The sequence below is a fragment of the Sander vitreus genome, chromosome 21 (assembly GCF_031162955.1).
Source record: "Sander vitreus isolate 19-12246 chromosome 21, sanVit1, whole genome shotgun sequence".
Taxonomy (NCBI): domain Eukaryota; kingdom Metazoa; phylum Chordata; class Actinopteri; order Perciformes; family Percidae; genus Sander; species Sander vitreus.
The window spans coordinates 4,835,101-4,860,269 of record NC_135875.1 but is presented as its reverse complement, the minus strand read 5'-3'; the positions used below and the strand labels follow the sequence as shown (position 1 = coordinate 4,860,269).

At 40.3% G+C, this 25,169-nt stretch overlaps 1 protein-coding gene across 1 annotated transcript in view; it reads left to right on the top strand.

Moving 5' to 3' along the window:
• Positions 1-10,739: 10,739 nt before the first annotated feature.
• Positions 10,740-25,169, top strand: part of tbkbp1 (TBK1 binding protein 1) — a 30,605-nt gene continuing 16,175 nt past the window's right edge. The window contains exons 1-5 of the mRNA XM_078279326.1: positions 10,740-10,982; positions 14,949-15,074; positions 18,445-18,549; positions 21,765-21,912; positions 23,658-23,860. Of these exons, the coding sequence (XP_078135452.1) occupies positions 10,740-10,982; positions 14,949-15,074; positions 18,445-18,549; positions 21,765-21,912; positions 23,658-23,860 (825 nt within the window). The remainder of the gene's footprint in view (positions 10,983-14,948; positions 15,075-18,444; positions 18,550-21,764; positions 21,913-23,657; positions 23,861-25,169) is intronic.

Genomic DNA, 25,169 nt, shown 5'->3' with positions numbered 1-25,169 from the left:
AAATAAATCATAAGACTCTCAGAGGATCAGACCCTCCCTTTGGACAGTAGGCTATCAGAAAGCTTCAGTTCTAAATTATGGCTGCAATATTTTCATTATCAACTTGTTGGTTATTTTGTTAACATTAATTGATAAATTGTGTATAATGAAATGAGACAAAAACGACAATGGGCCCGAGGGGCCATCATCAAACTCATTGTTTTGCGGAACCAACAATCCAAAGTCCTTTTACTTTCAAAGATATAAAACAGATAAAAAAGCAAAGCAAGAACATCTTCACATTTAAACAGCTGGAAGCAGTAAGTGTTTGGCTTATTTTCTTAATAAATGATAAGTCAGACTATGTAACTTTATATACAATATAAATATAATTATTGTATAATATACAATAACTTTCTCATTAAAGCTATAGTGCATAGTTTCTGTCGCCCCCATGAGGAATTCTAAGTAATGACAACAACACTGTCAGCGCGTCCACGTGATACAAGCCTTCCGTGACTGCACACAAAAAACAAACCCCTGCTCTAATCAACACACTCTGTGGTTCTGCTGCTACAGCTTTACTTGGTCTTGTATGACCAGTAGCTCATGGTGGCTAATGTAAGCTACTTTAAATCACACGGACTTAATGACTCTTCTCTACTGGTGCTACTGTTATACTACAGGCCCATGTTTTAGCATTTACCCTTGTGTTTATTCCTGCTAATTGGGGCCACAGTGGCTGCTGTTCCACAAAGGTTACAGTCTCTCATTAAACTGTTAATCAGATTTGAAAACTGGTGCCAAATTATTTGACTAATCGTTTCTACACTAAATTATATATATATTATATATATATTTTTTAACTTTTTACAGATGTGAGAAATTCACTACTAACAATTATACATACGTACAGTACGCAATAGTAGTTGTTTTTGCAATTATTTGTAAATTCAGAACTATTTTTATTTAGAAACTTTAAAGCTCCATGAAATAATTTTTGTAGCCACTTGGGGGCAGCAGAACAATCTGAAAAAGACAATATCTGTCATATTATCATCTTATAAAGTTGCTATGTTTAACGTGTTAGCAAACTTACATATTTTACATATATTATCACTTGTCTGGAGTCATGTTTCTGGCCACCTGATGAATACATGTCCAATATTCTCTCTCCTTTTAGCTGTTTTGATCGCTACCAACACATTATCGGTCTCTTTAGCTGCTAAATGCTCCACTATGTCCACCAGGTAAGTGTGGTGTCTGATGTTTGCTGCTGGACCGTGTGCAGTTGTACAACTAACTGCATCTCACTTTCTCTTTTCACCACAGTGCATTTCATATGTCCTGAGCAGCCATCTTTCACTCCATCCTGCTGGCGTACCAACCGTGCATTGTGAGGAAGCATCTCAATCTTTTTTTTAATGCCCTTTTTAACAGCTGAGACCAAATTACAGGCTTTGTTTCACTGGGAGACACACTAGTGCTCGTGAGTAATCAAACTCACTCACCGTGTCAGCATATATGTGTGTAGCATGCAAGCGAAGTGGGTAGGAGGAGGGTGGGCTTCTTATCTTATCCTCTCCGTCCTTTTCCCTCTGCTCTTTGCTTCTGGGCTGCTGCTTAGCTCGACTTTGACTCAGATCTCACAGCGAGGGAATCCAAGTATTTATTGGTTGTAATAATAATGAGGAGATTAATGTCTTTTGTGGGGAAAGTTCTCATTCAAAGTCAAGATAGGTTTTGTTTTTTTTCTCCGCTCAGGCGGGCTGTGATGAACTTTGCTGCTGAATATCAAGATGAATGACTGAATGACTGAGAGAGAATGAGAAAAAGAGCAAGAGAGGAAGGGGAGAGGGGATGGTGGAAAGAAAAATGGCAGGGAAGGAATTGACGGTTTCGATCCAGCTCTGGTGGAAAGAAAGATGAGGGGAGCTACAGAGGAAGAGAGAAAAGAGTGATGGAGCAGACAGAAAACAGAAAGGGGAGACAAAAAAAATACAGGGGAGACAAAAAAAATACAGCAACACAGCTCATTGTCTCCATCCTGCCCCTGCCATCAATCTCGTGAATGTCAGCAGCCTTATACACACACACACACAGCCCGCCTGCCTACACGGAGTAATGAATCATGGCAAGGTATGGCATGGTGCACAGTGCAGCATTTGTTAGAGGTGGTGTTTTTCTCCTGTACTGACAGGCTTTGTGTAAGTGCTTTGTATTTTGTGTGTGTGTGTGTGTGTGTGTGTGTGTGTGTGTGTGTGTGTGTGTACTATGGATATGGAAAGTAGTGGCACGTAGCCCAGCACCTGGCTGCGTGTATGTACTGTACAGCGTACATGTGTTTTAAGAGTACAAAGTGTACAAAGTGTCTTTTAGGTGACCAAGTCGCCTCACAGAAACAACAGCTTTATGAAACAGCGAACAGACAGAGTTGTTACTCAGGATTGTTGTGAATCCTATTATATAATATGATTTATGATGAATGATTAATTTAAGGATACAAAACAGGGAGGTAGCTAAAATTTAAGACATTGAAGTCATGTACTGAAGTCACTATGTTTTAGCAATACATTTTTTTAATTTTATTTATTAGATTATAGAACTAAAAACATTTTATAGGCTGATTCCTGTATGTTTAGATACATCTCTGGGATTTTTTAACCACTTGTAGTGCTATGGAGAGTTTTTACCCCAATATTTCTTATATCTGTACATGCAAAGCCGACCAGGTGATGAAACATTCCTGCCAAAGGTTTCACATTATTCCAGTGATTGAAAGGTGGCAGTGATGTATCAAGAAATGTGGCATTGTGCCTGCAAAGGCAAGGAAGAAGAAGCTTCTAGGCCACATCAAAAATGATTAAAGGGATGGGTAATGATATTGGAACAGATACAATATTTTATTTTAAGGGATGTAGACATATTTTGACCCTTTTATATAGACTGTAGCAAACTGCACACCAGTTAAATAAATAATACTGTATCAAAACTCTTGATATTGGACACATCAATATTCAATGCTACAGACACATTTTGGTCAGTTCTTAGAATGTATCAATCCTAACCCCAAAACCCGCCAGCAGCTTAGAAAAAGCATGTTTTGTTTAAAAGATTGTCAAAGAAAAAACACTTCCCCTAAAAATAAGCGGAAAAAACAAATTGTTCGTCGGATTCTTAAAATGGGATCCCTGAATGCACCTCGTTGACAGCGCTGCTATTATGTAAAAAAGCTAGGCCAAAAAAACACTAAGTGGAACAAACCTCACCTCATGTCTGATTTCAAAGAATTGTAGAAAATCAACCATTTGCATGATCAAGGAGCTGTAAAATGCAAAATAATTCTACAGCTCTCAGCTACGTGTAGGCAGCCATGTTTGTTTACTGCCATGCACAACCACGTGATGAAAATTCATCCAAACTGACTAAGACCTGGACCAAAACACAGCGCAGCCTAGTGGTGAACAGTGGTAGAAGTAGTCAGATCCTTTACTTAAGTAAAAGTACTAATACTACACTGCAATAATACTCTGTTACAGTACAAGTCCTGCATTGAAAATGTTACTTCATTAAACATATATAAAGTATCATCTGGAAAATGTAGTTTAAGTATTAAAAGTAAAAGTACTCAATGCAAAACTAGCAGCTAAAGCTCTTACATTGCACTACTGGTGTTACCTGTAAAATGTAACTGTCATAACAGTAGATTATGTTGGACCCAAATGCAGAGATGGCAGGCGATGTGATGAGCTTGAATATTTATTAACAAAAAATCCATACAACAAAAGGTGTCCAAAAACAGCAAGCAAGGTTATCCAAAAAATGAAGCAACAAAGAACAGGAACCACGGGAATAAGCAAAACGGAGACAAAAACAGACAGACTAATACACAGCACTTCGACACAGAAAATACAATGACCTGACAACAGACAACGGAAACACAAACACTAAACACAGGAGGTAACGAGCAAACAAGCCCAACAACAGGTGAAACACATAAGACAATCACAAGGGCGGGAAAACTAAAGACAGGAAGTAAAAGTAGACAAGACAAGGGAGAAAACAGAGACTTCAAAATAAAACAGGAAACACTAACAGAAACACATAATCATGACAGTAAACTAATTCTTTGTGTGAATGATTTACAGCCAAAATTATTTTTCCCTGTATTGTGTATACATGTGTTCTCTTAGGGAAATGGGTTATTATCTGATTCAATTGTTTTTCTATTTAAAAAAAAAAAAAATCAAAATAAATGTAACTTATGTTTTTCCTTTTTGTTATGTTCATGCCATTATAACTTTGTTATACTGCTCAAAAGACATTTAGGAGTTATTATTACTTCTGCCCATGGTTGTGCTTGTTAATTTGAGATGCAAAACTTGCAGATAGAGTGAAAATGAAAATGAGCTCACAGTGAGTAATAATGTGACAGGAGCAAAAAACGCTCAAAAATGGCTTGGGTTTCAGAGGTCCGACTTAACGAGACCAAATATTGTACCTCACACAGCTGCACATCTTCCTGCACACCTCCTGTCACAGATTCTTTGAGCAGGAAACAGGCCTTTTGTCCAACACGGTATTCAGTTGCAGAAATCGAATATGCCAATGTTCTGTACAAATTCAAACACTGTTCTCAACACATGCAGGCAGGTACCTGACTCAAATAGTATTTGCTAATATCTCTTGGCTTTAGTTTGAACCAGTCTGGAGTCCCAGATGGTTGGATTTTATCACGTCAGGTTGGAGTTAAGAGTTATTAGGCTGGTTACCAAAAAGCATATGGCTCAATGGGTGTTCTCACAAATCATTTTCTTTTGTCCAAACTTTGTTGTATCTTTGTTTCATTTTAGGTTCACACCGCACAGTTTAAAACACACACACACACACACACACACACACACACACACACACACACACACACACACACACACACACACACACACACACACACACACAAACCATCCCACAGACTGAAGATAATCACCTCTTCTGAAGAGTCCATCATGTTTTTTTAATCCTCCATGTTGCTACTATCAACTGCGATGAGGAGGGGTGGGGACTGTGCGCGATCACGGAAGGCTTGTATCATGTGGACACGACGACAGTGTTGTTGTCATTACTTAGAATTCCTCATGGGGGCGACAGAAACTACGCACTATGGCTTTAAGTTAGTGTAGGTCGATCTAAACCATGGCTATGCTAGACATCATGTGCTTTTGTGTGTGAAGAACTGCACCTCTGTTTTGTTTTTTTACTTTACTTTAGGTTAATCTTACATTTTATAAAGGTGAATTTGTTTTTTGGAGGTTGGTTTCTGTTTTAAGCGAGGGGGCTATAACCTGTATAAACCACTGTAGCTTTAATATCAAGAATAGTAAGTGTGCAGCACTGCAACAACAAGATTACAATTGTGTGTGTGTATATACAGGGTACAGTGACAGTCTGAAATATTAAAATATACTGTACTGGTCTGTTGTCCATCTGTTGTTTTATATTTATTTTCATATCAAATACTCACCCACCCCCACCATGAATATGTACCTGTAAATACATAACGCCTAGATATAGAGTGTATTTATAACACTTAGTTTTTAATAGTTGTTAGTTCTATAATGAGAAACAGTATTTGATGTGGATCAGACATGTCTGATCCATTAAATAATGTCAGTGCACAGGGTCGATACAGATTCAGTACATTGGATCTGCAAGTGCATCAATACTTACTACCTGTCTTTCTTTGACACACACACACGGACACACGGACACACACACACACACACACACACACACACACACACACACACACACACACACACACACACACACACACACAGCCACACACACAGCACTTTTCCTGCTTGCACTGCTGCTGATATGTCCTTGTACTGCCACACATAAAACACACTCTCTCTTTGCACTGACTCATTTCCACACACATTGAGGTGCATGGGCTCACATGTCCGCACCGATACACATTCACACACAATCAAACGCCACCTGCCGGCATGTTAATAGGTTGTCAGTGTGTGTTGTACCATCCAGCACTGTAAAAAGGACACTTTAGCAGAGGAAACAGGTGCAGCAGAGCAAGGGGGGTGGGGGGGTTCCACACCAACCCTCTGCTCTGGACTCTCCATTTACAGGCATACTGTCTGAGTCTGAGGTGCCAAATGTTCAGCCTGTGGGGATCACAGGGTGGCATTGAGAAGAGCTGGACTGGTTTTACAGTGTGAGGCAGGGAGGAGGGAGGAGATAAAGGAGGGGACAGAGAAAGGATGGGATGAAAAGAGCGAAAAGGTACATAGGGGTTTGGTGAAAGAGAGAAAGGAACACTTTGAAATCTGGCTGGGGGAAAGAAGAGGGGGAGGAAAGGGGATGCATCTCCTTCAGATCTCCTGCATCTCCAGATCCAACATTAAAATCAGAGTCCGCAGGGACTCACTCCCTGTTTCCTCTTCGATCCTGGTTCTGTGTATTTTCTGGTTCTGGCATGATTTCTACTGCTCTCATATATTTATGCCCTGGGATACAACAGAGATGCAGAAATACACAGACCTTCTTTATACACTGGCTTTATGGAGAATAAATGAATTGCATATGATTAGATACTCTTTTTTTACTTGTTACAGTATAAAGTGTCATGCCACAAAGCAGGAACCAGAATAGAACGCATCAATATCAAACATCTGCAAAAAAACATTTGCTCCATTATAGTCTATTGCAATCCATGATTAGATAACTAGAAAACTCAAACAGAGTGAACAATCTGTTGCTTCAATCCTCAAAGGATCCCCAAAAATGATTTGCAGTGTTTACAGACAGCATCAGCTGTGGCATTTGATTGGGTTAGGAATGTTTGTGAATGGATGAGGCTTGTTCTTTTCTACTCATCGTTCAATTCATACCCTGCTGAATACTCTAGCTGTATGTCACTTAAAATCGAGGATACATCAAGTGTTTGCGATATTACAATTTCTGTTTCGAAGTTAAATATAAAGTATATGTAATATTTCACAGCCTCACAGTTCTGTTGTGGTGCTCAATGTGTGGAGAACTCAACATACTGTAAGGTATGAAAAAAAAAGCCATTATGTAAAAACAAATCGCTAATAATACATACATTTCATTCTTGTAGCTTGCTTAATCACATACTTTACTTCATGCAGGCCTATTCCATTATTAGACAGGACGACAGGTAGTACGGGTGAGACAGGAATGTATGGAAAGGACAGGAGAGAGAGGAATTACAACTCGTGTTGCTGTAGCTGTGATGTCAAATGTGACAGCATTCGATTTAGACTGAAGCAGTGTTGGAAGGAAATGTCGACCTTGTCAGATTGTTGTTGTGACGTTTAAGAAGAAAAGGAGAGCTACATGTTAAATTGCCACTATGAATACAATAGCGTCTAGTCACCCACTCAGTTCATGGCTGTAGCCTTTGCAGGTCCACTGATGATGGCAGCAGTGCTCGGCCCTTTCAGGGCTGTATACAGTGACACACAGGGATGGGAGGTGTGCTGCTTTTAATCTCTGGAGACAAGGGAGAAGAGACAGAGGAAGAGGTAGTCTCATGTGGAGCCAAGGTAATGTATGACTTCTTGTGGTAATCGCTGTAATGAAGCATGGAGCTGGTTGAGAATGAAGCGCATGCTTCCACTTCTACAGTCCGGTGGGGCCCTAAGAGCCTCAGCAAACGAGCCCAGAGGTCCAAGAGATAGAGTGGATAGTGTGTGATTGGGAAGGAGGAGGGAGGGGAGGGGTAGGATGAAGCTGGATGAGGGATATTTTTGGGTAGAGGAGCTGAGAGCAAGAGAGGGATCGGGGAAGGGAAGCTTAGTCTGAGCTGTGAGAGTGTGTGTGATAAATTCCTCATTCCTGTGCTGCCAATGAGAGGAGCACAGACGAAATGGATGTTCCCGTGTCCCTGTACTTTTTTTTAATCCAGTCAGAGGCCACATTTGGCCATCTATCAGTGCACCGTCTCCACTGTAGCATGTGAAGAGGTATTGTATTCCATGCACAATTGAATCACAAAACCCACTTGGCAATTTGATCCGAGTTTTGGTCCATGCATAATTATGTCCTCAAGTCTGAATGTAGGCGGATGGTGTATGCCCTTCTGTAGGAATTTTATGGAAATGCAGTCACTACATATAGCACGGTGAAAGCTTATGTTCCATCACATATTTCCATACTTAGAATTCTTATCCTCTGTTGTTTTTATAACAGTCTGAAATCTATTTAGCTCATATATGATACACAGGGAGTACATTTATGATATCAGAGTGACGTGTTGGCCGGAGAAAAGTGCACCAGACTCGACAACATGATGTCAGCACAGTACACATCACAGGACCATAATATCTTTCCAGTGCAAACACAAGTCTCCAGTCAGCTGGCAGGTGACAGTCTGTCTGTGCTTGAGTGTGTGTGTGTGTGTGTGTGTGTGTGTGTGTGTGTGTGTGTGTGTGTGTGTGTGTGTGTGCGTGTGTGTGTGTGTGTGTGTCATCTCTTTGATCAAACAGGCGTTTTTCTCCACACATGCATTTTCTCTTTGTGCGACTCCTGCTCTGTCCATTTTTTATTTTTTTTTGGCAGCATGTGCACAGATGTGTGTTTGTGTGCATGTGTGAGTGCTTTTGGATCATCCTGTTAGACCAGCTAGGAAAAGAGCCGTAGATTGGCTGAGGCTTTATTCTCCCCTGTCTCTTAAAACACAAGGAAAATAGCAACTGTGGAGGAAGGGAGCAGATGAAAATAGCTCAGTAGGCAATCGCTGACTCACAAGGCAATGCTGGTAGTCAGGCATCCATTCCAGTATATACATCAAATCAACTAGCTGTTGTGTAACTCCCTCAGTACCTGTAAATCAGATCGTTCTTGGTGTATCTAGTATGGCTTATGTGCACATGTCCCCTCTGTGGCTGCATATAAAGAGGGCGGGGACATCACAGGTGTCATTTATCATTTTTGACAGCATTGCCCAGAGCCTTTATGGCCGGGGGAGGCAGGGGGAGGCAGGCCAAGGCTGGTTGGCTGCAATGTGGCATTGTCATCTAACTACCCAGCTCATTCATCATGCCACTCAAGGAGCGTAGGCTGTCACAGCTCATATTTTTTTAAGTACTTTGAAATGGAACAAGGGCATTAACCAGACTCATGTGTGAATCAGAGTCTGTTTAACACATTAGCTGCTGTACACACACTGGTTACTCATGCACCTGCAGGGCAGCTCTCACCAAAAATGATATGTAGTTATTGCGAGAGAAAAAAAGAAAGCCATTGAAATACTGAAGACTGTATTAAGATAGTGCAGGTGCATGAAGTTAGAAAACACAAACAATATGAGGATAGCTGATGTAATGATGTTCTATGTGCAGAAATAAAAATACAAAGCTGACTCTGGTAAGTCTCTCTCATCTTCTGTTGCGGACAATTAGATGAGGAAGCTAAAGCCAACATAGTGGTAAATACTTGCTTTGCCTCGCTTGTCAGAATGACAGATTTGCTCGATGTGGAGGAGTCAAAGACAGGCCCACATCACCGTAGATGATCAGAGACCTGGATAATCTTAAAGTGTGTTCAGGCTAATCTCGCATTATTCGTGCAAATTTGACCACTTAACCAGTGGTTCCCAAAGTGGGCTGTGCAGCATCTGGGGTGCCTGAGGGAAGGGCCAAGGCCATTTAATTTAAAGCTGCTATAACCAATGTTTTATTTTTAATTTAAAAGTGTCAAATTTAAATGTGAAGACAATGTGAAAGGGGTCGCTCAGAGTGATGAACCTACAGAGAATTATCCGCTGAATCTGCAGCTTCTCTCAGCTCACTGTTTAGCTTTCAGGCTGCAACTTTACTGTTTTGGTTCGTTGGTCGTTCTTGGCCACTGTTGACACGATGAGTTTTCGAGTCACACAACAGTAAGAAATAATGATCGTCAGATGGAAGTGATGGGAAGATTTACCACTGTAAGTTGGCTCAAAGAAAGATACATCTCAGCCCTCAAGAGACACAAAAGTGTACTCTGAAAGCTAAGTGCCACGCCGAAAAAAAGAATCTGTATGGAGGTGTGCTGTAGTTTGGGAACCTTATTGCTAGTGTGTGTTTGTGTGTGTGTGTGTGTGTGTGTGTGTGTGTGTGTGTGTGTGTGTGTGTGTGTGTGTGTGTGTGTGTGTGTGTGTGTGTGTGTGTGTGTGTGTGTGTGTGTGTGTGAGCTCAGCCTCTTGACTGATCTCAGAACTTACCAAGTTATTTTCCTTCTTTTCTAGGTTGTTCTGTACATTCGTGAATTTAATTCAGTCTTTGATTAAGGGCTAATTCTTTGCTCACCTAGAAACATTTTCACATTTTTGTCTTCACTTCACTTCTCCATTTATTCGCATCCACTGCATTGCATCTTTGCACCGACTTGATTCAAATATACTGAGTCATCTTTAAATTTCACATGGACCAACAGTGTCCCTCAGTCTGCCTCCCATCTCTCTCTGTACCCATTTTGCTTTTGAATATTTTACATTGTGTGTGCCAGAAATCCGACTGCTCTCAGACGACTGTGGCTTTGTTTTCTTGTGTTCGTCTGCTTTTGTTTTTTTTTAGCACTGCTGCAGTAGCACTGATAGTCGACCCCTGCCAGGAATATGAAATGGTGTTTTTTTTTTGGGTTTTTTTGGTATGTACATTTAATTGAATGGAAACAATCTGGTGATTTCGTAATGAATAAGCACATAACTGTCTGTCCTCAGGTTGAGGCTCTGAGTGATGCAGTCTCTGTTCGGAGGAGGGGAGCTGGGGCTGCTGGGAGGAGGCGGCGACGCAGGAGGCCTGAAGGAGGATGGCTGTGGCAGTGTGGTGTGGCACTCCTCGCAGCTGCCCTCCGACGATGTCTACTCGGCCTCCCACTTCGCCCTTATCACCGCCTATCAGGACATCAAGACGAGGCTGTCCTGCCTGGAGCGCGAGAACACCAGTATCAAGAGGAAGCTCAAGATCTATGAGATCAAGGTAAAGAGTTTTCACTTCGAAGCACAAAGTCAAAGGATGAGGAGATTTTCTTTTAAACCAATTATTATTGTCCTTGTTGGTATCAGACAGAAAGCCTCCAGTGCTGACAAGGATAAGGCCAGTTAGTTTTTTGATTTATGAGTCTTTTAAAAGGGGAGTGAGCTGTCCACCCTTTAGCATTATGGAGGCAGCGACATTGTACACAGATAAAAGGAGAGAAAGCATTGGTGGGCTTTGATCCTTGACCAGCGGGGAAATAAACATGATAAATCATTCTACTATATCTAAGCAGAAGGCTATTGATGTTCTAATTCCTGTTTAAGTGAAAAATAATATTGAGTAACAACGGCAAGGAGCCCTGGGAGCAACTGAGGGGCTGTAAAAGAAGTTTGGCACACATCACCCCTTGTTGAAACTGAATTAATATCTCACAGGAGCTAATGTAGCTGAGTAAACACAGCCCTTTAAAGTAACCATGATCTTGATTATGTTTACGCCTGGTATTAAAGGCCCTGAACACCCACACAGGTGTTTATAGTTAATGTGGCTGATTGGACCTTTTCCAAGACTGTGTGGGTGTGGTTAGACTGAATGATTGACATCTTTCTGAGTCCACTGTTAGTGTTGTTGCACCTGTTAGAGCGGGACAAATGACACCTTTGTCATCCTTATTGGTAGAAAGAATTTGTGACCTAATAAGTTCCCATCAAAGCTCCGGCCCACCTTCAACTCAGCCAGAATAACTGAAACACCCGTGTGGGTGTTCAAAGGCTTTAACATGGAATCTGTGTCTGCATGATATCTAGGTAATGAAGAGGAGAGGTCACAGGCTTTTGCTATAAACCGTTACATGAATTTGCCTAATTGGATCTCGGTTTGCAAATTATGTCGGCAGAGTTGGTTCAAGTTCAAGCTATTTATTGTCATTGTTGTGAAAATACTCAGGAGCAGCTGGACTTGGGATACGTGAAGAAGGTTCTGGATACTTTGATGACTTACTAAGAAGCATTTAATGAAATCTCGATTGAGGAGAATTAGGATTAAGCAGTACAAAAAAACCTCAAAAATAAAATAAAACAAAAACTATATTATAACTTTTGTCCCAACCAATGTATGACCATTCGTTTAGTAAGTTGTAGTAAGTAGTTATTTTGTTATTTCTTCTTTGATTTTATCTTAGGTTTACTGACGCTGACAATATCAGTTTGATTAATTATTATACATTAGGATTATTGGTGAAATCAATTGGGAGTCAGCAGGGAAATAGTTACTGTATATGAAGAATGGTCATGTCAAAGAGCTGCACACAGAGTTTAGAAGGGCTCACCCCTCAGATATTCAAAATAGACAAACGGTCTAGCTTGATCCCAAAAAAATGAGCTCAAGCACAAATATTTTTTACTATTCAAAATGTTACTCTGGATCTTTATGAAAAACAGAGTTTCTTCTCTTGGCTTCAAGTCAGTGACACTGCAAACATGTCTGCATAGCCAGGCCTGCTTGCTTGATGGTGGAAAGCAGACTACTTCTCGGTTGGATGAGAAAGCAGGTGAAGCAGAAATCCACCTCCTTGCAGTAGCTGGCCAAAGGACACATATACGGGGGGGGGGGGTAGTAGCGTAAAGGAATAGCGTGGGAGGACAGAAATTGAGGAAAAGTGGAAAAAATAAGTGGAAAGAGGGAGCTAAATGGGTGTAAGGATGCAGTGTAAGACACATAAAGAGGAAGAGAACTGAGAGAGTAAAATGAGATAATGATGCAAAGAGCAAGGGAGAGATAAATTGCTGAAATTAAGAACAAAGGGGATTAAAGAAAAAAGAAATCCTGGATATTCTTATAATTAACATGAGTGTATGGCGTTCTACTTATTCTAGGAATTATATGGTGTAATGTACCCACTTTCTCCTCAGCTTGTGTTGCCGAGTTTTATTGTTGGATTTAGAAAAAGTATTTTATGATTGATTTTCTTTTCCCAGTATAGGAGGAATTAAGAGTAGTATGATGGAACTGCGCTTTGACTTTGTCTTTCCTCTCCTGACATATGTATCAGTGCAAAAAACCCTGCATCTTTTGAGTGTGCAGCTGTTACTGAAGGCTGCCACATCGCTGTTGGCTTACTCGCAAGCGGCAGTTTGTTCAGGGCCCATTCCCAGAGAGACAGGTGTTGATTTTAGGGAGAGCATGGTGTTGGCTGTTTGGAGTTATCACAACTGTGCATATGTAAATATTTTTTTAGATTTGGATAATCAATCATAACAATAAACGCAACATTAACTCCTGAAATGTCCAAATGCACATCTGGAAAGACCTTTTGCCCAATTGCAAAAATCTGGATTCTTTTCCATTATTTTAAGCCTTTTTTTAATTTCTTTATTTTTTTTAAAGAAGAAGAAAGTGTTGCTGCAGGTTTTCTCTAAATACAAGATGCCTGAGTACAGCTGCTGTGAAGATGCAGATGTAAGTGCTTGCTATGGGTTAAAGTGAGGTTGTTCTGTAGTTCAGAGCTCCCGATGCTCGGCAGTATGAGGATTCTTGAGACCCCAAGGGGGTTCTGCCCTTGTTGCGAACATTTACTGTTAAATTAAGCAGAGAGAGGTGTTCTGCTAAATGGAAAAGGGTTGTTTGCTCCTCAAATAGACATCGCATCAGCGGCAATGACTTCACACAGAAAATGAAAAGCCTTCCCTGCTCATGGTAGGCACTCTAAATGTAAATGTGTTCATTTAGGGTGAACCACATGCAGTTATATAACTCTTGTTTGTTTCTAGCACAGCAGTTTGCTACCAGACAACAGTTTAGCACTATAACTAGACAAATTGCTTGCTTCACAAGTAAAACAACAGTCAATGTGGCACAGCCTATTTCCTACAGTTATTATTACATAATCAGTCATATCTGCATAATTGCAGCTGCATATAATGCAATTCTTTCTCCATAATTTAAATGTTCACAATGCTGTTTGCATCATAGTTGCACCTCATATCATATACAACAGCAAATATGTTTTCCCCCAGGAATCATGAGTTGTGAGGCAATAAGATGCAATAATAATATAATTATATAATAATATACATATGTTAATATCTTTATTTTTCTTACTACTTACAGAAAATGCGAAAAAAAAAAAAAACTAAACACACAATTATTGGCTCTATTAACAAGTATTATGTGTGTATCAAAGCCTGATATATCATCTTCCTCTGTGCCGTAGAGGTCCATTGTTGTTAAAAACACATGAATGAGCCACACTGTTGCACTGGGTGACGTATTCCTTCATTTGGTCTTTTCATGGGATTTGTCGTCAATAAAATAATATAAATTGTCGCCAGTCTTAGCCTTTTTGCCTAATCACTAATGATGCCACAGTGGTGCGATGAGATGTGACACTCCCCTGCCATCTGAGATATCTTGATTGGCAATAAAAACATTCTCGGACCAATGGGTGTAGTTTTGAGTTTAGTCAAATGTAAACAGATGGACAAAGTGACTGATGGGTGGACAAACAGCAGCTGAGTCACACACCCACCCCAGATTCCATTGTGTGGGATGAAATCTGAAAGTACAACTAAAGCAACTTGCTATGTAAATTCACAGAATAGTTTAGGAGAAGTGAAAAATAAAATCTAGTTCATGAGGAATGAAACATTTCCTCATGAAGAAGTTAAAACACCCTGATCCCCGGAGTAATATCTGGGCCAAACTGAAGTTGCAGTTGATACAAGATGAATCTTTTATGATCTCAGTGTGAAATCATCAAAAATTGCAGAAAACAGCAGGGAAAAGAAGTTTAAACACACAAACAAAAAGTATAAATAAGTAAAAGGGTTCTTTTACAGTATATATATGTTTTTTTTTGTTTTTTGTTTTTTTTTATTTTTTAAGCTATCTTGTTCTCAACACTCAGTCTTATTACATATCTAATTCTATGTTTCTATGATGTAATTAACTTCTTTTTTTCCCCTGCAGTTCCCTATGATTAACGAGTTTGGGGAGGACACCAACTCCTACTGCTCCTTTGAGAGCAAAGAGACGGCACTGCTGCACTCAGAAAATGGCAACCTGCAGCAGAGGGTTAACGTCCTGACCCACGAGGTAAGAGGAGAGATGAGGACAAGAGGGTGAGATGGACAGAGGGGGGAGAGAGGGAAGACGGGGGACGAGAGGTGGGAGAGGAAGAGAAGAAATGAGAGAAGGCAGAGGCAAGATGGGATATGTATGAAACAAGAGGAAAGTCCATTCTTACTGTAGAGGCTAAACCCAAGCTTTAAGCCCCTGAGGTGCTCTTCTACGGGTAGAGTAATTGACGCACTTTTTACCTTTTTGATCAATGAAAATCCAAGTCATATTTGCAGTTAACACCATTGGTTCAATTTATTTCCATGAGATATTCGTTGGGTTTCCAGACAAATTACTGCTTGTGTATGCTTGTGTGGTGTGCGTGTGTCTGTGTGTCCGTGTGGTCAAAAACTGTATGTGCTTCCCGGTTGCACCTGAGGAACCAAAGATTGGTTCCTATTTATACCAAGAGCACTAATTGGCTCTTACACTTACTATATTCATTTGGAATAAACCTTATAGCACAAAAGGGTTTTCTCAGTGCTTGAATTCTGCAGAAATCCCTCCCTGCATTGCAAATTAATTGAATCAAAAAGAAAATATAGGCCAACCCTGATGGACATACACTGAAAGATGTCCAAAACTAATTAAGCACTAAAGCTGCTGCCCAAGCAAAAAATTACTGAGATCGGGTGTTTTTAAGAAACCGTCCAAGGAGCAATGTGACATGGGAGTTTCAGTCTGGTGTTCTATTTTTGAGACGCAGTATAATTGGGCACGAACCTGGCCAAGATTTATGCTGAATATGTGCGCCTTAAGAGAGAAGAAAGTAGACTTGGGATGACACATTTTGAAATGAATTAGTAAATATATATACAGCATGATTTAAAATCTAAAATAAGATGTGTGCTCGCCACACCGGCAGTATTTCAAAAGAAATTAAAAACCTGTTTTACTACTTTAAAGTTTTCTGCCGCATACTTGAGTGCAACTCCCTTCCAAAAAATGGTCATGAGTGAGAGAGGAGAATGTCAGCGACCATAATGTGCTTGGACAACTCATTCTCTTCGCTCGCAACTCTATTATTTTCTATGACTGTGTGAACGAGAGCGTGGGGAAATAGAAATGAGAAATGAGAAATGGCAGTGGTTGAACTGGTAGCTGTACAAAAAAAACAATATATATACAAAAAAAAAAAAAAAAAGCTTGAGAGCTAGAAAGAGGAAGGAAATGGTTTATGGTAGCAGCAGAAGCGATTAGCGCGGCACACACAAGGTCACACTGCTCTGAGAACGGGCGTTCAGAGTGATGAAATGTAACACGGCTCGCTGAGCATGTCCCATGTCCCAGTACCCGCCCCCACCACTACACATACAAACCTCATCCTCTTCTTCTCGGTAAAGGGGTGACTTGCAGTTATCAGGGAGAAGCAGAGAAAGGTGAGAGAAGGCATTAGAGAAATATAAAGGTCACAAAGCAGAAAGCAAAAAATATTTTTGATGTTTTTCTGATAAAATGCAACAACAAAAAAACAACAGACCGCCAAGGCTATACTGAGCATGTTGTTTGTAGGCCTACATTTAGTTTTGGGAATATATATACCACTAACACACAATATCAACTGACATAAGGACCTTAAAGGGGGTTCTGCTTTATTTCTTAACAGTGAGGCCATGAGTGTGCGTCCCTGTGTCAAAATGTACTTGTAAGACCGTCAATGTTTCAGTTTTGGGGTTATATTGTGAATTTAATTTTCCTAAATGAAAATGCTTAATCAAATTACTACACAACATATCTGGTAGTAAACGAGGTATTATTCCACAGACAAACTGTACACACTGAGCAGAGAGAAAGGAAGAAACGAGGGGTTAAAAGCAGTGCATTTGGGCTTTTTTTTTGTTTATCTGGCCTTGATGACAACAGACAAGAGATATTAAGTGTACACAGTTCTGCCTTTCTGCTGCTTTCTGTATTCTGCTAAAATACAACACATTGTTTGTTGAATAAAACAAAACAATATTTCCAACATTCTTTTATTGAACAAATTAAACTGAACACAAACAGCACCAATAGAAAAATCTGAATGCTAGTTACATTTTAAAGTGCAGGTTTCCAGTCATACTCTTTCAAACAACAACAAAAAAATATCGCAGTCTTATACGATGTGTTTATGGTGCAAGTTGACATCACGATGGCGATTAAAAAAAAGCCCTAATGGAAGCTCAATTCATTTGCACTTTTTTTTGTTGCAGATTTCTCTGGAAATCCGGTTCAAAATAGCACTACACTTAGAAGGAAACCTGGCTAATGTCAGCGTGTTCTGGAGCTTAGCATTTACTATGATAAACACAGTGTTATCATAACTGATAGAGATAGGAAATAAGATCCTAGTTGTAAAAACGGAGAACTATCCTTTAAATCAGTTTAAGAGATCCTCTCTGATGTATTCAAACTGAAGCAACGTTCAAACTGGCACCTTGAATTCATCCCCTTAGAGAGGAAAACCCTCAGTTCCACACTGCAATCACACCAACTGTTTTATACCAACTAATTAAACTAAAAACACTCTCCAAGAAAACTAGAACAAAACAGACAGCTTTGAACCCAAGAGGCCATTTAAAACAACAAACCAATCAGAATCCAGACAGAAGTGAAAATGGAAAAAAGGTGATAATGATAAAATCTCTTCACAGAAATCCAACTCCCAGTAATCCCTCTCCTCAGTCACAATGCTGTTGACAAGCCATCCTTAGTGCCAGATTTATACAAGCATATGTTACCATAGACACGCTGAATAGGTCTCACCGCTCCGGCACACAGCAGTGATAAACCTCTTTGTCCTCGCCGGCTATCTCACTCCCTTGCCGCTGCTCCCACTCTCATTTTCCCTTTTGTCTAAAGTGACCATATTCGTCAACAAAAACACACTTCCCTTCCTGCTTTGAAAATCTCTCCCTTTCACTCAATTTGGTGTACGTCATTTCCCTCAGATCTGTCAAAGAGTATGTGATTATGGCATCCAGTGACATTCACCCCCTTATTATGCCACAGTGTGAAAGAACAGTAAGACATTCATTTTTTTTTTTAAATAGTGTTAAAGATGATTGTTGAAATTCTGGTGTGTCAAGATGGATGGGGGAGGCATACATGCTGAGGTGTCAGGATTTCGGTGTCCTAAATTTTCTTGGTTACACAACAGTTTCTTAAGTGACACATTTGCCGACTCTCACTATGAAAGCTTTTGTTGTTTTTTTTCGTCTCTGTCTTGCTTTTTGGGAGGATGTTGATGTTGATGTTAACTGACAAAGAGGGAGGGGAAAAAAAATGAAGTGAAACTATGCCAACCCATATTTTTTTTGTTTTGTTCCTCGGTCTCAATGCCTTTTTCTCTGTATCTGGCTTTCAGCTCCAGAAGAGGAAGGAGAGAGAGGAGCAGCTGGAGGATGTGATCCAGGCCTACGAGAAGATTCACATGGAGAAGAGCAACCTCCAGAGGGATCTCGACAAAATGGTCCGAGACATTATTCAGTCCACTACACTGTGCATTCGTTTTACGCAGAAGCCATATGGCTCATTAATACATTCTTACAGTTTCACATTCTGCTGAATATACAGTGTATATGTCGGCATGGCTGACATCATGAACATGCATTAAACATAAAAGAGATGATTACATTTAAGTCACCAAATGCACTATGGGGCCAACAGCATGTGGACACCTCTCTGCATACATGTAATGTATTTATGTAAACTTAGTCTGGAGTTGTTTTTATGGTTTGGTTCCAATTTAGGGGAAATCTTAATGCTACAACACAATAATATTCAAGACAATCGTGTTTGTCCCTTTCCTGTTTCGACATGTGTGCGCAATCAGTGCGCCTGCGCAAGCTGCAGTGCAGAACCTGACCTGTTAAAAAACTAATAGGTCAGGAAAAGATTGTGGTTTAGGTTCATGTTAGTACGTTTGTTATGTAACTTTTGTTTTTTTATGCTTATTTGTATGGGGACAAGTATGTAGCATAGACCTATGCCACACACCACAACATTTATAGCCTAAGCTAATTTGCAATGCACGTCCCTAGATGGGCCCTTTTTTTTTATATAATTTTTTTTAAGACAGTAGAGAACACAAACTCAACAATAGATACATGACTTAAAATGCAAAAACTCACAAGGAGATACGGACAAAACAATACACAACACAGACTAATACGATAAATCACCATACAACAGGAGCACCAGATCATTCATGACTACATGACTGCTCCCTCTTCAAAAACTGTTTCAGAAGAAGTTCCCTTCCCAGTCAGGATCATTTTTAACAACGCATAACGCATTCCACAAACGCATCCCCCGAACAGAGAAGGCTGTTTGACCAAATGAAGATTTACGCAAGAGCATCTTAAAGTTCCCGTTGGATGCACCGCGCGATACAGAACCCAAAGCTCTAAGAGGAACCACCAGGTCACTGAGCACCTGGGGAGCCTGGCTATGTAGGCACTTATATACAAGTTTAAGATTTGCAAATTTAGTACAATTAATCGAAATGTAACATATTTAATTTCTTGAGAACATGGCAATGATGAGATCTCATCGGCTTCCAGTCCAAAATTTTAATTGCTCGATTGTATATCATCATAAGAGGCTTTGTTATTGTAGGTGCTGCTTGTGTACAAATTATTGATACATGCTTGTAGTTTCTAGAAACTACATGCATGTATCAAGAATTTGATATTGTTTTCAGTCACATATCTGTATGGAAAAAGAAAGAAAAGAAAGTTAATGTTTTCGTTTTGAGGTATGCAACATTTGCATACCTCAAAACGAAAACATTAACTTTCTCCCCATTACCTCATTGGGTAATATTGTATTATCACTACCCTGTGTAAATGGTAAATGAAGGAAAGAGTAATGTATACTACGACTGTCGGTTTTCTCTCTCCTGTCATTACTTTTCCTTTTGTCGCTCTGATAGAACGATAAAGAAAACAGACAGACACTTTGACCGGGCACTGCTCATTTCAAAGTAATTGCACTCTGAGCAAACCGTTTTCTTATACTGAGTCAACAGTCCTTCAGAGAGAAGAATCCTTTTAGAGTTAATCAGTGAAATGTCTCCTCTGACACAGACAAACTCTTGATTGACTGTAAAGCCACATCAATCTCGAAAGATTTAATTTAGGAAAGTATTGTAAATATTTCTTTTCCAAGAAACTGCAACTTCCTTTAATTTAAAAAAAAAAAAAAAAAGATACTAAGATTAGTTTTTAGCTTAATCCTCCTTTGTTGCATTTTTCATACTGTGAGAATCTCCTTTTATAAGCACATTTCTGTAACTGGTTACAAATCAAAGTCGATCCAGCCCCAGGTAGACGCTTCCAACTGAACAGCTTGGCTGGCTGGTCTTTCCCAGATCCCCTCTGTGATAATAAAGCCTCTCATATGACAGTGAAGTCCACTGAGCACCTCATGCCGAGCAGCCGCAGCAGTTTTATGTGGGCAGAATGTTTACGGGAGGAAGTGAGCCAAAAAACGTTGGAACTGCCACCTGCCGAGGACTGACACAGTGTCAATGTCACCTGAAGTCTGTGGCGGCAACGGTTAATACTGCTCCAGCTAACTGCTGGGCCACATTGATCTTTAACCTCCGACTCACTCATCGACATAATATTATATATATATATATCATTATGTGTGTGTATTTTGCATAATGACAGAAAAACGTTAGTTTTCCATGTACTCTAGAGGGAATGATGTCTAAAATAAGGCCCTAAGGCCTGTCAAATCTGACTCCAATTTATTAATTCCTGTGTCTTCTCACATTGGACTTAAGTCTACCAGAACACAAGGATCAATCTGAGACGAAGAGTTCAGTTAAGCAAAGTTTACTGAATCCAGCATAAAAGTACATACCTCAAAGTTTTTAGGCTGAAATAAAACACCAATGCCTGGTTGAAAATATCAGTATTATAATATCAGTGCCAGGATGTGAATGTAGACCACTCGGCCAGGCATGCCAAAACACTTTTTTATTTATGAACTTCAATAATCAAAGGAAAAATAAACTCAAAATGAAATAGCACAGGAAACGTGGTCGTTCTCGGGAGTGTTTTAATCAAACCACAATCTTTTTCCTTTTAAGTTTTGGTGCCTAAACTTAACTTTTTCTGACTAAACTCAACTACCATGGCCCTGAAAAGACCGTCATCTGGCGGTGTATATAGCCGGCTCGCAGTCTTGGCGGCTAAACACATCTACAAACTGCAGTTGCTGGTTGTGTCTAGCTCCGTAGCCGGCGTCACGGAGATAGACACAACCAGCAACTTCCGCTCGGATTTTTGCCTAATCCTAGTGCCTTCCAGGCAGCGAGACTTTGGGGGCTGAAAACACAGATAAACTTAGATTTTATCGTTCTATCGCACTGTAGACTGTTCAAATTACAGCACTTTACTTAGTTTAAAAGACTTCTATTGATAATATGATCTGTTGGTGAAGAAGCACTGATCACTTTTTTTTGGGGGGGGGGGGTATATAGACCAGAAAGGGACATGTTCACAAACTGGCTTTTAGCGAGTTACAAAGTAGAAAAAGTAGCCTGGCTGTGTGTCGCTGGCCATAAGTGCCTAAGAACGTACTGTATATAACTTCTGTAACTATGTTAATCCTGTGCACGTGTCATGTAGTTGGAAGATTTAACTAAAGCATGGAAAATGTGTGTGATTACAGTCCAGTCTGGTGGAGAAGCATGTGGAGCGTATCCTGGGCCTGGAGTCAGCTCTGAGGCAGAGGGAAAACTCCCTACAGAAACTCAACATGCAGCTGCACAGCAAAGACATGCAGTATCTGCAGCTGCACGCCGGACCGGACCAACACAGTGAGTGGCTGTCAACTCTCACTCAGGATGTAGATCTGTAGTTGAGATGTGCCGGTTCTACTGTAAAGAAATTCTGATGGCAACAGTACATCCAACAATTTCTTTTACCATCATTACCGTGATTATCGCCACAATAATCGTAACATGAGATTTTAAAAACCGGCACATCCCTCATTTATATATCTATAAATAAATATATGTAATGAAAATGTAAAATACAAAATTCAGAGGGTTGCTTGGATATTTCGGTTCGTTAACTACTCAACTCTGATAACCATTTTGATAGTTACTGTAAAAAATAAGTTGAATAAGAAAATACATTTTAATATCAACCAGCCGTTATCTCTGTTAGTCACTCTCCACTCATCTTTTCTCTGTATCTTTAATCAAATCCAACAATCTGGCCAGAAAAGCATTTTTAGTTGAGGTCAGGTGAATCTTCGGCCTGTTGGAGAGAAGCTTGGACATTTTGTTCTAACTCCTCAGTCACAGTCGCAGAAAAAAAGAGACCTCCGAATCAATGTGGCTGCTAGTGACTGAAACTCCGAACATTTGTTTGTGCCTGGTACTATAAATTTGAGGATTTCTCCGTGTTATTCAGCCTGTTGCTTCCATCTGTACAGCCAAGTGATCTCTATTGTAATTAGACTGCATCACCAAATGCTAGAAAACCTGTGAGATAATTTGACTTATTATGATGCAAATTCATTCCTGTATCCGATGCTTCAACCAAGGCGGGTCACTCCATTGCTTTAACTGCATTTATGAGAGAAAAAGCATGCGATTAAAACCTTAAACCACATATGGTTTTGAACTATAAAGCCTCACCAAGTCAGCAGATTCCCTCATTTTGAGACAGCAGCACAGAATTCAACATAAAATATGCAGTCCACCGCTGTTGTAGAAGAGATTGTGTTCAACTTTAGCTGTTCTAGAGTCAGTAGATGCTAAACTCTGCTCCCTTCAACGCTGTGGGCGGCTGACTGAAACCTGGAAGAAATGTGTCACCGCCACCTCAACAGATGCCTCTAAATGATGGTATACCTTGATGAAGAGGCGGTATAATTCTGCATCAAGCTCTCGTATTTAATGAAAAAAGGGGTGTATTAGCTTTTTTTTATTCCTTAAATTTGTTTGAGTTTGCAAGGTTGTATTGTTGATTAGTAGGTGTGTGTGTGTGTGTGTGTGTGTGTGTGTGTGTGTGTGTGTGAATATGAGGAAATATCCATGTACAGTATGTGTCCACACCCGGGTGAGGAGGCAGTAGAAGCTGGGATATAAAAGATGATGCACTGTTACTTTGTCTTCTGGCTCAAGGACTGGAGTCTGTGTGAGCGGAGCTGAATCACTAACATGCCCACACAGATCACATCACCCAGGTACGAACTGAAAGATGCTGCCCTTGGAAGAAGTCAGCTCTTCTGCTCTTTCATACTCATCTACTGTACAACAACTGTGGACAGCAGAACGCTGCATTAGTCAGGGCTAAAAGCAATTCAATTCAATTGTATTCATGGTGTCAAATCATGACAGAAGTTATGTCCGGACACTTTACAGGTAGACCACACTCTAATTTACAGAGACTCAACAATTCCCCCAAAGAGCAAGCATTTGGTGCAACAGCTGCGGGGAAAAAACTTCCTTTTAACAGGCAGAAAGTTCGGACAGAGCCTGGCTGTTGAAATGCAAGCAATGAAAATGTAGTGTTTTGTTCACTTTGACATGTTCTCTCTCTTTCCTCCCAGTGCTGGACTGTCCAGCTTTGACCCTTCAGAGCTCCCGCAGCCTGGACACCCTGTCCGACCTGAAGCTGCAGCGGCTGGAGGCCGAGCTGGAGGGGGCGCGGCACGAGGCCCAGGGGGCATGTCAGAGGGAAGAGGAGCTGAAGGGGGAGTGCGAGAGAATGAAGGAGGAGATGAGGATGCTGCAGAACAGCCAGAGGGACAGGGTCAGTGTTTGTTTTAGAGTGCTTGGGTTGCCACACGAGTGGAGTGTACTGTGCCTGGACATTTTAAATGATGTAAAGAACACTGTCAGAGACGCAATTGACCCCAAAATAATATCTTGTGATAGATTCTCGTGAATGTCCTGATTGGTTTGTGATAAAGTGTTAAGAGAAACGTAAATGTCAAAATATATGTCCAAAACATTGATATCGGACAATTCTGCAACAAAAGAACACAAAAAAAGATATAATATTTAAAGACATGATTCTCCCATGATTTGGAATGTATTCCCAGCTCCAGTGGGACACAAAACCCTGACCTTGCCAAGCTCAAGCTGTAGGCATTGAGCTGTGTAGGGACTAAAATCCCAACATATCAGTGTCAGAGTCCAGCTCTACCCAGGACGTGACAGAGGACTGAATATGCTACAGTTTATGCCATTAGTGCTGAAATCAATATTGTACCTAGTTAGTAGGGTCGGGTGGAAAAAATCGGAAATCGTCTGTATCGTGATTTTTTTTTTGTGATGATTTTAGAACCGATTCTTTTCACTAGAATCGTGATTTTTTTTTCTGCTTCTTTAAACCAATGATTGACCTAAATATTGTAGTGTTTATACGCTACCGCCGAATGCGACTACATCATTTCCGTTTCCAGCTAAACAGAGCGAAAGCAGAAAATGCCACGTTATGTTCTTCTTTACAAATGAAATAACTGTCAGACTGACTGACTGACGTGTGATGTGCATTCTTCTTAGAAAACAATTCGTTTTTAGAAATGTCTCATGATATATTGTCTCTAGAAGTGTATTATTCAACTTTTGTTTTTGTTAAAGAAGGAATAGAAAATCGCAATACTCAATACTATCTAATCGCAATACTTCTAGAAGCAAATCGAATCGGCACCTATGTGTCGTGACAGAATCGAATCTGGACAAAAGCATATTGTCCCAGCCCTACTAGTTAGTGCGTGATTTTGAGAAGTACTATTATTCCCTTTATGCCATGAGTTACTGTAGATGGAAGATTAATACCACTGTCATGTCTGTAGGCCTATAAAACCTTAATTTAAAAGTCCTTAAATATGAAGCTATATACAGCTGGTTAGCTGGTCAGCTTAGCTTAGCACAAAGGGCGAACAGCTAGCCTGGCTCTGTCCAAAGATAACCTAAGGTTTGTACGCTTCAACTTTTGAAGAAGAAACAGCTAGCTCAGACAGATCCAAGCTAGCCGTTTCCCCCGTGTCCAATCTTTATGCTAAGCTAAGCTAACCAGCCTTTAGCGGTGGGTAAAGGTAAAGTGGGTTTTCATC